This window comes from Sprattus sprattus (assembly GCF_963457725.1).
Source record: "Sprattus sprattus genome assembly, chromosome: 15".
In the NCBI taxonomy this organism is placed as follows: domain Eukaryota; kingdom Metazoa; phylum Chordata; class Actinopteri; order Clupeiformes; family Clupeidae; genus Sprattus; species Sprattus sprattus.
This window is the reverse complement of record NC_137913.1, coordinates 23,679,144-23,695,567: the sequence shown is the minus strand read 5'-3', so window position 1 is coordinate 23,695,567 and position 16,424 is coordinate 23,679,144. Positions and strand designations below refer to the sequence as shown.

Below are 16,424 nucleotides of genomic sequence, written 5' to 3'. Positions count from 1 at the left end.
GTTGATGAAATTTGAGCTCAACAGCCAAACAAATGACACCCCTACTTTCAGTATGGCGATGCATTTCTTGTTTTTTTGGACCGCACACACTTAACAGACAGTTAGGAGCAATTCTCTGAATGTAACAAAAAAAGATTCAAATCGAAGACCAAACCTTTTAATGTTAAATCATTGTAGTGCTTGTTTCCTGTTGAGCAGTTATGGATGGAAACGTAGTGTAACACATCAACAGGCATTGAATTCAGACACAGACAGCTAACTGTTAGCTGCTAACGCCATGTTTCAGAGTTCACTGTTTAGGGACTACATTTTATCCAAACTCGTCTAAAGTCTAGGGTTGGATGGTAGTTGCAGATTAACTAGAAGAATGATTCAAGTCAACTTTGGTAAATACAGTGCCCTCCACAAATAATGGCACCCCTAGTGAATATGAGCTAAACAGGCTATAAAGAAATATGTCTGCTGTTAATCCTCTCGGTTTTTCACACAAAATATTCACAAAAATCTTACCTTTTCATTGAAGTAAAATTATTAAAAGAAAAAAAAACATTGACATTAAATAAATATTTTCCCCCAAAACATGTGTGCCACAATTATTGGCACCCCTTAATGTAATGTTTTGTGCAGCCTCCATTTGCCAAGATAATAGCTCTAAGTCTTCTCCTATAATGCGTGATGAGGTTAGTGAACACATGGCACGGGATCTGAGACCATTCCTACATGCTGTATCTCTTCAGATCCTTCAGAATCTGAGGTCAACGTTTGTAGACTTGGCTACAGCTCATCCCACAGATATTCTATGGGGTGTAGGTCAGGGGACTGTGATGGCCATGGCAAAACCTTTATTCTGTGGTCGGTGAACCACTTTTGTGTTGATTTTGAGGTGTGCCTAGGATCATTGTCCTGCTGGAATGTCCAACCACGGCCCATTTTAAGGCTTACTGGAGGGGGCTGTTAGGTTTTCGTTTAATATTATTAATTAAATAATTATTTGATGGAGTCCATGATACCATGTATCCTAACAAGATGTCCAGGGCCTTTGGAAGAAAAACATCCCCACAACATCAAAGATCCGCCACCATACTTCACATTGGGTATGGGGTGCTTTTCTATATGGCTATCTTTCTGTCTAAGCCAAACCCATCTTTGATGTTTGTTGCCAAAAAGCTTTATTTTGGTCTCATCTGACCATATAACTCGGTCCCATTGAAAGTCTGACTTACATTTGGCAAACTGTAGGCGCTTTAGTTTGTTGTTGATTGACAGCAAAGGGCTTTTTTCTGGAAACCCTCCAAAACAACTTGTGGTGATGTAGGTGGCGTCTGATGGTAGTTTTGGAGACTTTCTGACCCCAAGACTCAACTAACCTCTACAATTCTCCAGCTGTGATCCTTGGAGATTATTTTGCCAGTAGAACCATCCCCCTCACGGTGCGTGGGGTTAATGTATAGACACGTCCTCTTCCAGGCTGATTCTTAACATCTCCTGTCGCTTTAAACTTCTTAATTATTTCCATGATAGTTGAAATGGGTATTTTCAACTGTTTAGAGATTTTCTTGTGTCCATTTCTTGATTTGTGCAGCTCAACAACTTTTCGTCGCACATCGTCACTGTGTTATTTGGGTCTTTCCCATAGTGATAAATGACTAATGGAATTTGGCCTGTGTCACCTCATATTTGTACGCCAGTGGAACTTGAAGTCATGGTTGACCTCATAAGAGTTCTTTATCAAACAGGTGAACTTAGAAATGTAAAATATTACTGGAAATATACTTCAATTAGATTTTAGTTAAAGATTTTTGTAGGGGTGCCAATAATTGTGGCACACATGTTTTGGGGAAAAAATATTTATACAGTTTTTTTTTTTCTTTCAACAATTTTACTTCAATGAAAAGGTAAGATTTTTGTGAATATTTTGAGTGAAAAACCAAGTGGATTAACAGCAAAGACATATTTTTTTATAGCCTGTTTAGCTCATATTCACTAGGGGTGCAAATATTTGTGGAGGGCACTGTACATTTGCTGAGAAACCGAAGAGAAAATCAGTATTTTGATGTATATATGTGTCAAATATAATTTGGGAACCCTCGCACAAACAGGAAATACCACCCAGTATCTAAATGTAAATGAAACTATGGTTACTGTAAACCCTTCAATTGAAGGCATTTGCATACTTTTTCGAGGTGCATTTAAAGTATGAAAACAGTATACTGACTTATATTTAAGTGTTGTTGAAATATATTTAAGTTCAACTTGGGTGTGTTATTTTGGAACATGTATAATGTATAAGTTAAGTTTAAATATTCTGTTAGATGAACTATACATATCAGTTGTGCATCATTCAGAACTATTCAATTTGAACTATACTGCATCTCCAGTACATTATGTTATATGGTTATAATGTTTAAATATCGGTCTAACCTGGGTCTACATGGTACCAAACCTGCACCCTGACGGCAATGCCAAAGAGCATGACTGCTATGTGGGGCACCCTGGGATGGGTGAAGCACTAGTGTGTGGTGCACCCTGGAAAGGGTAAAGCACTAGTGTGTGGGGCACCATGGGATGGGTGAAGCACTAGAGTGTGGTGCACCCTAGGAAGGGTGAAGCACTAGTGTGTGGGGCACCCTGGGAAGGGTGAAGCTCTAGTGTGTGGGGCACCCTTGGATGGGAGAAGTACGGTTGGAGGATGCGTGAGGGATGCCTGTGTGACTGTCACTACGGATCAGTATGTTTGGCATTGTGGTCAGGGTGCAGGTTTGGTACCTGTAGACCCCGGTTCAAGTGCCAGTAGCTACTTCCAAAATGATGTCATTGTTAAAGCTATCAACCAAGACATTGCATTTAGATTGGTAGACTAAATTACCTGTCCAGCAGAAAACAGGCAACTTCGGCATCACTCTAGAAAAGGCACACAATGCTGTAGCCTGTTTCATCTTGGTTTTGCTTCATGTTTTCGCTTCTTTGACAACGAGGAATCAAGTACCACAGATTCCTCTTCTTTCATCTAATTCTCCTTCCAACGGACGCCAAATTCAAGTCGCCACTTTCATGGAAGACGACCCACTCTTAAGTAGGTATGAAGGGCTCATTCTAAGCTAACAAAACACAACGATTTGTAGTTACAGGTGATATACATTAGTAAAAACATAATTATGAATACTATATTCCATTTCTGCTGATAGATCCCCCTAAATCCTTCATACTGCACCTTTAAGTCCATATTAACAATTGATCAAATATGATATTTTAGGCCTCAGTATGCTTTTATCGATGATCGTTCAGAGTATTTATAGAATGTAAAAAAAACTGACATAGTCTTTACATTTTTATTGTTGTAGCTAACTAATTCTTCAAATTTTTAAGTTGCTACTTCAATGAGAGGCAGACGACCGAATGCAATGAACTGAAGTTTATTTATTCATACAGACTTCCAGCCAATTTGAGTAGTGGTCCATGGAGCATCTCTGTCGAAAATCAGTGCATTTACTGCTAACATTTCTGTCACTATGCTTTTCAGCAGGTGTGTGTCCTTGTGTATGTTTCTAAGACCCTGTTTACAACGTATCGGTAGGTTTTTGCTCCATGTCCACCACACCACTGTATTACAACCATTGCATTTTTCTACATTATTCATTTATATCATATCATATATATACCCTGGGGTAAAAAACTAGGTGCCTCATGACAGAGACAGTTGAGAAGAGAAAGCCCATACAATGCACAAAATGTAAGATCGCCCGTAGAACAGTCCAGGCAGTACAGTAGGCTACGCCACATGGAACAATCCTTCCATTCATAAAGGAGAAACATGTGATGCTGTTAGCTATTTCATCAAGAGTAGACTGGCTATGCTAAGGAGGGCGGCGCTTCCTCAGACAAGGACGCAAGAAGAAAGAACAAGCTGGGACGGCATTCTACAAGGATCCATTAAGGTTTTGTGTTTTTCTTCACTCCAGAGAAAATGGGAAGTTTGAGAATGGAAAAAAAGGACCCGTTTGAGTATCTTCAGCAGGTACAAACTGACAATCAGAGGCGTGTGGAACTATGTTACCAGCAGACATCCCTCCAGTAGGGGAAGGGCTGTAAAACAGGCCAATTCCAACAGTACGCTACTATGCTATCACTAGATGTGCATACTGGCGTCGTTATCCGTATCTGTATCTGTTAAATCAACAAAATAATCTGTCTTTTAATAGAAAACCCAAAGTGTCGTGGCTTATATCGGAAGTCATGTTAATCAGGCACATGCTGTATTTTCTAATCTAATATTCATTGGTAATGCATCAAATTATCAGTTTAAATACATTTAGAGCAACTAAACCCAGAAAAAAAATCCCCGTATTTGGAAATGTACTTGGCCAATAAACATGATTCTGATATTTTTTTTTTAGCATACAATTTATTGTGAAAAATATTTCCACATACTCATACTATATTTTTCATCTCTTTTTTTCATCATTTTTATTTTAACTAAACTATGTTTTATGAACTGTCTGAACCCCCCAGCTTGTATAAATGTCTGTGGCACAGGCCACATTGCCCCCCATGCTTAACACGGATTTCCTCACCTTTGCTTTAACAGTACAGGTTTGGTACAACTATACGTAAGAATTTGGGTGGATCCCTAAATTCTACATCACATCTTCCCTTAATGTCTTGACATTTTACATTGAGGTCAAGGAAAAATGGTTAGGAAAAGATGATAGGATGGACTATCCTACCGTAGCCCTTTAGTCTGCTTCTTTGGTTATTTCCTGCGTTTCCTGTTAGCCATGTGCCTTTGTTCTTTCTTGTTGCTGTTCACGCCCCGTTTGGTTTCTTCCTGGTTTCTTAGTTTATTGTATCATTGGTTCCACCAGTTTCGGTTAATCTTGTTCTTTGTCTTTATTAGTTTCACATGCCCCTCTTTGATTCCATCCAATTACCTCTTTCCCTGGTTAATTTCCCTATGTATTTAACCCCTCATATTTTCTCAATTCTTGTATTGTCAATGTTTGTTGGGGGTGGGTTTGGCAAACGCTCTCATTGAACACTTCTAGTTGTCTGTTATAGACTGCATTCAGAGTGATAAGTTGTACTTTGGTGAGACTAAAAACATATTAAAAGATCCGTATACCGCATTTGTATCATATTAAGTTATCTATAGTCATTTTACTGACTTTCTGGACGCCACTCCAAGAATTGCAGGGTTACAATCAGATCCAATTTGTCTGAGAGACATAGAATAAAACAGAATAATAAGAAGTTGGAATAATAAGAAAACTAGAAATAACAATACAGGGCATTTTATGCACTGTATTAAGAAGTCTAGGATTAACAATACAGGGCATTTCATGCACTGTAATAAGAAGCCTAGGAAAAACAAGACATGGCATTTCATGCACTCTAATTAAAATATGTCTGAATGCGAAACCCCATTAATGTAGCCTGGTGTTGTTGCCGTTGTCACTCCTGGTGGCCTCCTTCTCTATCAAATGCCGTTTTATATCCCAGTCTATTGAGTCCCACTGGGACCAAAAAAGTTTGGTCTGATTGGAATATCAATAGCATGAAACATGCTGGTAATAAAGAAGTAATAACTATATAATAAATATGTAATCAGGAGTTCATTCCAGTGGGATCTCAATGTCAAGACAAAGTAGAAAAGTCAGTTAAACATTCAGTCTAATAGGTTTAAAGACATGGTTTCAGTTTTAATGACCACTTTGAGAGGTATAGGGAAGAGCAACCTTTTGCTAATCCTTAAAGGAAAATACATTGTCCCCCAACATTTTGAATCAATGGATGGATGGATGGAATCGTGTATAAGAAACGGTGTGGAATGGAGATGCTAACATTGTTTTGTGTTAATTTCAGACAACCAGATAGCAGAGGACTCCACTGGCAGCAATGTGTTGAGACAAGACCCGCTACAGGACTATCTAACTGAATGGATAGCCACAGAGATCTCTTTGTGGGACAAGGCCTCATTTGACACGGACGTTGTTGACTCACCCGATTCAGGTTTAGCTTCACCGACAGTAAACACGGGGCAAACAGTTGACGTCGGACAATCACAATCGGCTTACAGGTCAGCATTGGTAGTGGAACATTGTGCTGGTTGGTCTGCTGCGACCTCAGATGCCGTTCTTTCTGCATTTACACAGATATCAGACCGCCTGGATATCATTGAGTCGACGTTAACAGAACTAAATGTGAAGATAGACAATCTTAACAATGAAGTAGCATTCAACCGGCTAGCAGACCGTATGGCTGAGGTTGAAGCTGTCTTGCTAAAGTTGAACGTGGGTGATTGTAAACTTGTAAACTTGTCCAACCTTGAAGAGTTAAAAAAGAGAATTTACCGTCTGAGGTTGCTGCGTGCCCTGATGCGTGTCTGTGAAGCGAAGAGGTTCAGTCCTTGCCTCTAAAGATTATGAGGTCGGTGGACATGATCACCTGGGAGCTGTCACAGCATCACGAGAGTGAAAAAGAGGTTGTGCCCTCTAGCTCTCACCGAGGCCGCGGTTAAGTCTTTGTTGGGCCTGAATAAAAAGCAGCTAAACAGTCCTACATGATGGGGTATTATTTAGACCAAAACACCCGGTCAAAAGTACATAAAAAATATGAACTTTATGCATTGCTATTTAATAATATAGTTAATGATTCGTGTCGTACTACAACAACTTTAACAGTGTCTAAACATCGACTGGATTCTCTCAATAACAAATGTGTGTAGCCACTAGCCAGGACATGGGGCCTCATTTATAAAACGTAGGCTACTTACGCACAGAACTGATCTTAGACTGTGCGTGCGATCAAATCCACGTCTAAGTACAGATTTATAAAAACCGTCTTAGACGTAGAAAAGGACGTATCTCTACGTCTGGTTTCAGTTCGTGTAAGTACATTTCCTTGCGGCAATACTGGAGTACTGCAGGAATTCGGGACTCTCCGAGCACCGACGGCCGACACGCAGTTTCATCAACGTCACCATTTGGGCTAATGGTGAAAGGCCAAATTAATGTTTCGCTCAATAAAATCAAATAAACTATTAGAATAATTTACACATGAATGATATTCCCATCTTATAGGTATTCCGTTTTAATTTCGCACTTGTAAAACATTTCGCTCAAACTTATAGCCTATAAAAATACTAAAAGTGGCTTAGTTTTCAGTAGCTAGGAGATATGGCTGCATTGGCGTTGTTAGAGGATATTGCCAACTGCGCAATAAGGAGAGAGAGGGTTTTTGTTGTGATCGTGCAGACTTTTTGACACAGGATGATGTATGTCTGATAGGTGGCTACCGCTTGCCGAGAGCGTTGTGCACAGTGGTGTAGTCCAGGGTATACGCAGGTATACGGATACCCACTTATTTTTCAGTCAGCATTGGATTAACCACTTCTCAAAACAGGGCGTTTATCATGTGCTGTATGGGCTGCTTAAAAATAAATAAAGAGTTTACCCACTTCTCCAGGGACCACTACACCACTGGATGTGCCCAAATGGCCTCTCGTCTAGAGAGGCGCACCAGAGGCAGCCAGGCCATACACGTTCAGGTATTGTCCGTTCTTGGATTCCTGGCTAACGATACCGTTCCGATGGGACCAGTCGAGCAATCCCCGTCATCATTAAGCAGAATTTTGCCCGATGTTCTTCGCAGTATACTATCCCATATGCCCGCAATTTATTATATTTCCATACACTGCCCAGCAAAATGTGAAAGAAGATTTCCTGCGTAAAACAGGTTTCCCAATGTATTCTCATCCATATTTCGCACACTCCTGTGCCTCGCAGGTGCTGGTGCTTCAGAGACGTGTCTACTACATGTCAAATACTTTGCTTTTGCCATTAGGCTACGCCACCAGACAGGCTTTATAACGATGTTTTGGCCCGCATCTGCTGTTCCGTCAGCAGAACGTCAATGCCAGCCTCACTTTAATTCTTCTGTTTACATGTTTCTTTCTTGCTTGCCACCGTCACAGAGAGTTTGTGCATTGAGGATGCGCTCTGTTTGTGCATTGATAATATGCTGATTAGATTAAATAGGGGCGTTTTGAGGGCGGAGATTCAGTTGCCCACATTTTCACGACCATTTGTGATTTATAACTGAAGGATTGGCGTACACGTGTTTTTTGTGTGTACGTCTGTTTACTGTGGATCTCACTTACGCTCATTTCAGGAAATGTCTTAGACAAAATGTAGGATGGTTCCTACGCAACGTTTTATAAATGAGGCCCATGGTCTGATGAGTGGTCTAATATTGTGCATAGGGGTGCTAACGTCACCACCATGGCATATCTCATTACATATCATTTTAGAAAATCAGATACTGGGTCAACAGTTTTTTTTTTAAGTTGGGGCATATTATTATTGTATGAACATGTGGGTCAGGTCTGTGCTCTGTCCTGTTTCTTAGTTTGTCTACCTTGTGTTGTCACGTGTTCTGTGTTCCTGTGTTTATTTTTTACCTTTGTCTCCTCGTGTATGACACCTCACGCCCTGCATTTGATTATCTGCCCCGCCTTGATTGTTTTCACCTCTCCCCGTTATCCATGATATCTGTGTATTCTTGTTACCCGTTGGGTTCTCGTCATGTTGCGTGTTTTTGTTCCTTGTATTTTCCCAGTTATCCTAGCGATCGTAAATATTTCATTAATATTTCTTAATATTGTTTATTAAGTTTCTCGTGTTTCCGACCTTGGACTGTACAATGACTATTCTCCTGCCTGTGCCCTATTTGGATATGTTTGCTTTATGTTTGGACTGCCTACCTGTGTACCGAAACTGCTAAGTAAAACGTTTATCCTTCAATCTACTGCTGTGTTCTGAGTCGAGCGTTTGAGTTCTGCACATCACCACCAATGCGCAACAATATGTGCCTGACATACGTGCCATTATTCTATGGGGCGCCGTTTGTAAAATGTTGCACGTTCTAAAATCCTGCTCAATTTTGGCACATTTAGCATTATAATAGGGGGTAAAAAAGGACAACAATATTCACATTTCACTTTTTCAAACATTTAGAGAGAAATTGTTGTTTAATAAGTTGTTTAATAATATAAATCTTTCATCTAAATGTTAATGTTAAATGTTATATGTAAATGTTATATATATATATATATATATATATAAATGATAAATGTAAACGTAAATATTAAATATAAACGTAAATGTTTAATGTTATATATAAATGTTAAATATAAGTGTTAAATGTAAATGTAAAATATGAATAATAAATGTAAACGTAAATGTTAAATGTATATCTAAATGTTAAATGTAAACGTAAATGTTATATGTATATGTTCAGTCTACATTTAAGACTTGGCACCAGAACATTACAATATTTACGGTAATTCGCTCCCTCTCGTTTTTTGAATGGAGAAAAGCGCAGTCTTTTATTCAGGAGATCACGACAAGACAACAAGATGGCAAGTCCAAATGAATTAGATATAGCTTTAGTCTATGTAAAAGTAAAACCGTTGACATGCAGTAGTAGGACGTTTTTGTAGATATTCTGACACCACAACGTTTTTCGAGGTCGAGAGAAGTCTTGATACATGTGTTCATTTTTTCTAATAGTATTTCGATACTTAAACATTGTATTTGCAACTTTCGATAGATAATAAAAAGCTGTGAAAGCACATGTTTGTCATTTCAGCTAGACGTTTAGCATGGCAGACCTTCGGTAAATTCTCTTTTTTAACTCTTCAAGGTAAGACTCGAAGAAGTCTGAAGTTATTTTATAAAGGCAGATTACGTTGACTGGGGTTGTTCCCTTTACAACGTAACAATATTCCTGGTCCATAGTGCTCTGTATGATAACACACATGCGATGCTTGATTTTGGTGGGTAGCTCCGGAGGTGCAAGAGCCTCTTTGTGATGGCGAAATTAAGTTTCATAAACCTTCGAAGCTTTCCAGCGTGTTGAAAAAAGCAGAGTGCCCATGAGGGTGAAGTCTGGCCCATGTCAGAGCCCCGTGAAGGTGAAGTGTGACCCAGGTCAGAGCCCCATGAAGGTGAAGTCTGACCCAGGTCAGAGCCCCATGAAGGTGAAGTCTGGCCCAGGTCAGAGTGCCCATGAAGGTGAAGTCTGGCCCAGGTCAGAGTGCCAATGAGGGATGAGTCTGGCCCAGGTCAGAGTGCCCATGAAGGTGAAGTCTGGCCCAGGTCAGAGTGCCCATGAAGGTGAAGTCTGGCCCAGGTCAGAGTGCCAATGAGGATTGAGTCTGGCCCAGGTCAGAGTGCCAATGAGGATTGAGTCTGGCCCAGGTCAGAGTGCCCATGAGGGTTGAGTCTGGCCCAGGTCAGAGTGCCCATGAGGGTTGAGTCTGGCCCAGGTCAGAGTGCCCATGAGGGTTGAGTCTGGCCCAGGTCAGAGTGCCCATGAAGGTGAAGTCTGGCCCAGGTCAGAGTGCCCATGAGGGTTGAGTCTGGTCCAGGTCAGAGTGCCAATGAGGGATGAGTCTGGCCCAGGTCAGAGTGCCAATGAGGGATGAGTCTGGCCCAGGTCATTTCTCAATCTTATTCTCCACTCACCCAATCATTTTCCTTATCATCTGTCCTAAATACAGGCCATAAATGCCCCAACACAAACGTGGAGATGTGGGTACCTATGCTCGAACTCCTCCACACCCGGCTATGTAGCGCCAGGGTTATACACGTGGATGTATATTCGCTATCCACACGATTCAAGTGTAGCACACTCAGTCACAAAAGATACCTCAAAAAGTCCTTTATCTTTTATAATTATACACAGATATACAAATACAATTTACCAAACACCACCTGCATTTATTAAGGATTCAAATGTCTGTGCCAAAAATGCTTCAAAAAGTTGCAATACTTACACAGGCATTCTTCCCATACATACACATTCAACAGTAAAAACGTTGTGGTGTCAAAAGCTCTTTTCCTCACTAAAGAAATGTGGTAATTAGTCACATGTCAAAACTTCTTAAAAATCTTTACAGACAATCCAGGAGATACCTTCATTGAAACATATGTTTTTTATTTTATTAGATTTGTACAGATGTACAACATTTAAAAGGACAAAGAAAAGCTTACATAAAATGGGACAGCACAAATGCAGTCCTTTCTCAAATAGTTTATCCTCATAGTAATGATCATGTTAATTTCTTTGATCTCAGAAAGGCAATTTCAGAAAGGGAACAAAGGGTCTTTACACACAAGGGCACAAAGAGGGGGGTAAAGTGTGCAGTGCGTTAGGATATAAATGGCATCTCCCTCGCTGTGCCCCCTTCAGTATGAGGATACTGTTAAGCCCATAAAGACTGGACCCCCCCCATACTCCCCTAAAGCAAGCCACCCTCTACTATATTCAGCCACAACCGTTGAGGTAACCTCTACCCTTGAGTGCGCACGCACACGCACACGCACACGCACACGCAAGCGCACACCATGTGCCAGTCCATACACAAGAGTATCAAAGAAAGAATGAAAAGTCAGACCCATTCAAATAATTGTACATTTTCTTTTTCTTATTTCTTTCATATCAAGTACTAGTCCAAAAGAAAGCTTTTTTTTTTGTGGTGATATAGAATACCATTTGCCTTCACCTTCATCTGCCTTGTAAGAACAGTCTGTGCAACGTGTGTAACGGGTGACCAGATTAAGTTGACTGCCTTAATTCTTGAGAGATCTCCCAGTAAGAGCGCTTTGGGGCTTTGTGTGCATGAAAGAGTGGACTTATGCAACACATTCATTCACTGTGCACGTGTACATGTACACACAGACACACACACACAAACACACAGTGTTCATAGTCACAGAGTATAGACACACAACACTCTTGCGCGAGGTGTGATGAGAGGCATGTTTTTGTGGGTATTGCAGGCTGCTTTGTGCAGAGAGAGATATAGAGGGAGCAGCAGGCAAACAGAAGCCTCTAGAGAGTCTGCAAAGAAGCTTCTAGAAGGTCTGGTCATCGTTGCAAGACTCTGTCCAGTGGCCGAACGCCTCGCAAATGTCACAGTAGGGGCGCTCATCCTCGCTGGTCCCATGGTAGGTGGTGTGCGGCGGCGAGGGGGGCATCTGCGCCTGTGTGGGGCAGTCTTCGGTGTCGTGCATGTCAAAGCAGTCGCAGATGTCGCAGAAGAGCCGCGGCGGGAGCTTCTTCTTCACAGGCCCCTCAGCCCGACTGCACAGAGCAGGAGGAAGACAGGGGTGAGGGGGAGTCTGACAAAGACTAAACAGTTGCTTCCAACATAACATGGCATAGTGCGACTGTATAAAATACAGCAGTTATTTACATGATCGCCCCCTTTCTATCTCTCCTCAGCCGACCTCAAGCAGATGGGTCCCCACATATGTGCCGCGGTTCTACTTAACGTTTCTTTTGATCTTTTGCCCCTGTCGCCATTGTGCTCTAAGTAGGTCCAGGCACTGCGCTCTGTAAAGTGCCTTGAGACAATTCTATTGCTTTGGCGCTATATAAATAAAATTAAATTGAATTTGGTGTCCATCGTGAAAAGTCTGAGATCAGTTTGAGATTAAAGAGCATTCAGGACGGGACAGGCTGAGATGAGCACATACCTGTCGTAGTTGTCCAGCTCGTTGGCATTGTTCCCATTCAGCGCTGCCTCAGCCATGATCTCCATTTGAGACTTAAGATCCTGGTTCTTGCGCTGCAGGTCCACAATCACCGAGTTCAGGAACTCAATCTGCCCGCACACGCAAACACAAATAAGGGACAAGGCCACATATATACACACAAACTATTTGGATTAAAATTGACGTGACAAACAACACCAGGTTCTCGGACAGTTTCCATTCTACACAAGTGTAAAGCCTCACAGCTGCCATTAGTACAAACAAGGGCATCACCCACGTGCCCCACCTCAGTTCCTGTATGAAAGCAACACCTGCATTCCTTTACGTATCCCAAAGTCAAAACAGCATGATGTACAGAACATGTACGGTATGAGACATTCCTCTACAGAACAAAACCAGTAAAAGAACAATCACTTTCTGCCTTCTCTTTGGTATGACATTCAAAAGGTCAAAAATGAGTGGAGTCACTTATTAGAATAGAACTTCAATCAGGAGGCAAAGCTAATGACTTAGAAGAACTGAATCAGTGCATAAGTACAACATGATGGTTTGACTAACTTCAGTAATTACAGAGTTTTTAGTCAGCAAACTCTACAAACTTAATTTTCACAGTTCCCAATGACTTTTCAATTTGATAGGGAAGCCAGTCATGTGGGTAGCATGTGGCACAGTAATAGGACAGAGAAATGTCTGACAAGGATATTAGACTTATGACAGAGGAGCCCAGTTGTAAACAGGAAAACGGATATTGAAAAGTCTGTGTTCTTTTACTGGTGTCCACAAACATGGACAAACAACATGGAATAACACAGAACAGACCCAGAACCAGTGAACATGAACTCAGAACGAAAACTGAACAAAAACATGCATGAACGAATGAAGAAGATGAGAACAGTAACCAACCGCTGCCTGCTTAGAGAGAAGGTAGCATTGTCAACATCAGAGTAAGAGACAGAGAGAGACAGGAGAGAGAGAGGGAGAACAGGGGGAGACAAAAAGACAGACGTTAAAACAAATTCAAGGCCCACCTCTGGCAAGATCAAAATGCACAAGACAGATGCGGGAAGTGGCAATTTGAGAGGGCCTAAGAGGGCAAGGCCAGCTTTAAACCAGCAGGGGGTAGCAAAGAGCAGTTCAACTAAATTAGGAAAGCCCCCCACCTAATCCACTGCATCCATTCCAACAATGTCAAAAACACTTTACAAAATAAAGTACCTTTAGATTTGACTGTGAAAAGACTGTGAATTAGACTGTCCTCTTATGTGATCATTTCAGATATTTATTGGAGAACGAGTTTGACACCTTTTTGAGTAAGAAGAAGGCTTAAGGACCTCCACATTTAAATATGTGTGGTCTGATTCACCTGAGTGCCAGGTCAGGCCGATCGGTGTAAGATCTGAGCATAACTGACAGAAAACTTGAGTAATATGCACATGCCAAATAAGTCACATCCACTTACAAGCTTTCAAATACTTTTCAGGCGTTAATGTCTAATTTTAAGTGTATGCAGTCTACAAACACATCAGGTCACACAGGTTTAGGGGAAGTGATCTACAAACATTATTTTTTTCACTTTTGTCTCATCTTTGGGCAATTAAGTCAATTACGTAGGTAAGTTCAGTAGGCCACACGATATCAGTCAAAGGTTGACTGTTATACCCATGATACTGGGCTTTGGGAGAACCTACATCACGTTCTAACAAACATACTGATTGGCAGCATCTGGAATGGGTCTATGCCTAGCTTTTGTATGGTATGGTTTGACAGAAATATGTGCACAAAGATGTCTGGGTCTTGGCTTATATTTAAGTGTAGCTTCATAAGGATTAATTGCAAGTCAAGCAAAGCAGATTAATTTTTAGAGTCACAGAAGTATGTTTGACAAGTACTCAGGAAGTGCACATAATGAACCATATTGATCCTTTATGAAGCTACACTTACTATGATGTGTAACAGACAGAGAAAAAAAAAGTACAACTGGATACAAGACACGTACAACTCTAAGTCATTTAAGTAACATATACAGTCCCGCCCACAATTATTGGCACCCTTAGTGAATATGAGCAAACAGGCTATGAAAAAATATGTCTATGCTGTTTATCCTCTTGGTCTTTCACTCAAAATATTCACAAAAATCTTACCTTTTCATTGAAGTAACATTTTTGAAAGAAAAAAAATAAATATTTTTCCCCAAAAAATGTGTGCCACAATTATTGGCACCCCTAGAAAAATCTATAATTTAAATCTAAATTAAATATATTTCCAGTCATGTTTTGCATTATTAAGTTCACCTGTTTGATTGGGAACTCTTAAGAGGTCAACCATGACTTCCTGTTCCACTGGCATACAAATATGAGGTGACACAGGCCAAATTCCATTAGTCATTCATCACTATGGGAAAGACCCAAGAACACAGTGAAAATGTGCCATGAAAAGTTGTTGAGGTGCACAAATCAAGAAATGGACACAAACAAATCTCTAAACAGTTGAAAATACCCATATACACTATCATGGAAATAATAAAGAAGTTTAAAGCGACAGGAGATGTAAGGAATCAGACTGGAAAAGGATCTGTCTGTAAATTGACCCCACGCACTGTGAGGAGGATGGTTCGACTGGCAAAATAATCTCCAAGGATCAACGCTGGAGAATTGCAGACATTAGTTGAGTCTTGGGGTCAGAAAGTCCCCAAAACTACCATCAGACGCCACCCACATCACCACAGGTTGTTTTGGAGGGTTGCCAGAAAAAAGCCTCTGCTGTCAATCAACAACAAACTAAAGTGCCTACAGTTTGCCAAATGTAAGTCAGACTTTCAATGGGACGGAGTTATATGGTCAGATGGGACCAAAATAAAGCTTTTTGGCAACAAACAACAAAGGTGGGTTTGGAGTAGACAGAAAGATAGCCATACAGAAAAGCACCTCATACCCACTGTGAAGTATGGTGGTGGATCTTTGATGTTTTTCTTCCAAAGGCCCTGGACATCTTGTTAGGATAAATGGTATCATGGACTCCATCAAATACCAGCAGATATTAAATGAAAACCTAACAGCCCCCTCCAGTTAGCTTAAAATGGGCCGTGGTTGGAGCTTCTAGCAGGAAAATGATCCGAAGCTTACCTCCATATCAACACAAAAATGGTTCACCAACCGCAGAATAAAGGTTTTGCCATGGCCATCACAGTCCCCTGACCTAAACCCCATAGAAAATCTGTGGGATGAGCTGAAGCCGAGTCTACAAGCGTTGACCTCAGAATCTGAAGGATCTGGAGAGATACTGTATGTAGGAATGGTCTCAGAATCCGTGCCATTTGTTCACAAACCTCATCACGCATTATAGGAGAAGACTCAGAGCTGTTATCTTGGTAAAGGGAGGCTGCACACAACATTTAATTAAGGGGTGCCAATAACTGTGGCACACATGATTTGAAGAATAATATTTTTTTAATGTCAAATTTTTTTTTTCTTTCAATTATTTTACCTCAACGAAAAGGTAAGATTTTTATGAATATTTTGAGTGGAAGACCAAGAGGATAAACAGCAAAGACATATTTTCTCATAGCCTGTTTGCTCATATTCACTAGGGGTGCCAATAATTGTGGGCGGGACTGTACCTCTACCTAATGACCGATCACTATTGCGACATTGGGAAGAATTTTGTGTACCTGACTCTCGGACATTTCCTTCTCCTCTCTGAGCTGGTCCATAGCAGAGTCTCCTGTAGAGAACAGTCACATCATAAGGTACATTAATGGAAACATTCTTACCCACCAAAAATATCTTGCCATAGGTGAGTGGGTACTGCTGTTAATTATAAATATTTACTTTTAACGATACACTGGCTTATGTAGGTTACAATTCACAG

General features: G+C 40.8%; 1 protein-coding gene across 4 annotated transcripts in view; it reads right to left on the bottom strand.

Annotated features, from left to right (window-relative positions):
- Nucleotides 1-10,786: 10,786 nt before the first annotated feature.
- clip1a (CAP-GLY domain containing linker protein 1a) overlaps nucleotides 10,787-16,424 on the bottom strand; it is a 39,594-nt gene continuing 33,956 nt past the window's right edge. For 3 of the 4 annotated variants that reach the window (XM_080852409.1, XM_080852411.1, XM_080852410.1), the window contains exons 23-25: nucleotides 16,225-16,277; nucleotides 12,540-12,667; nucleotides 10,787-12,144 (exon numbers count right to left, since the gene is read on the bottom strand). In XM_080852409.1, the coding sequence (XP_080708535.1) occupies nucleotides 11,916-12,144; nucleotides 12,540-12,667; nucleotides 16,225-16,277 (410 nt within the window). In that variant the 3' untranslated portion in view covers nucleotides 10,787-11,915. Of the gene's footprint in view, nucleotides 12,145-12,539; nucleotides 13,467-16,224; nucleotides 16,278-16,424 lie in introns of those variants that run through there. The other variant, XM_080852412.1, reaches the window with a different exon arrangement.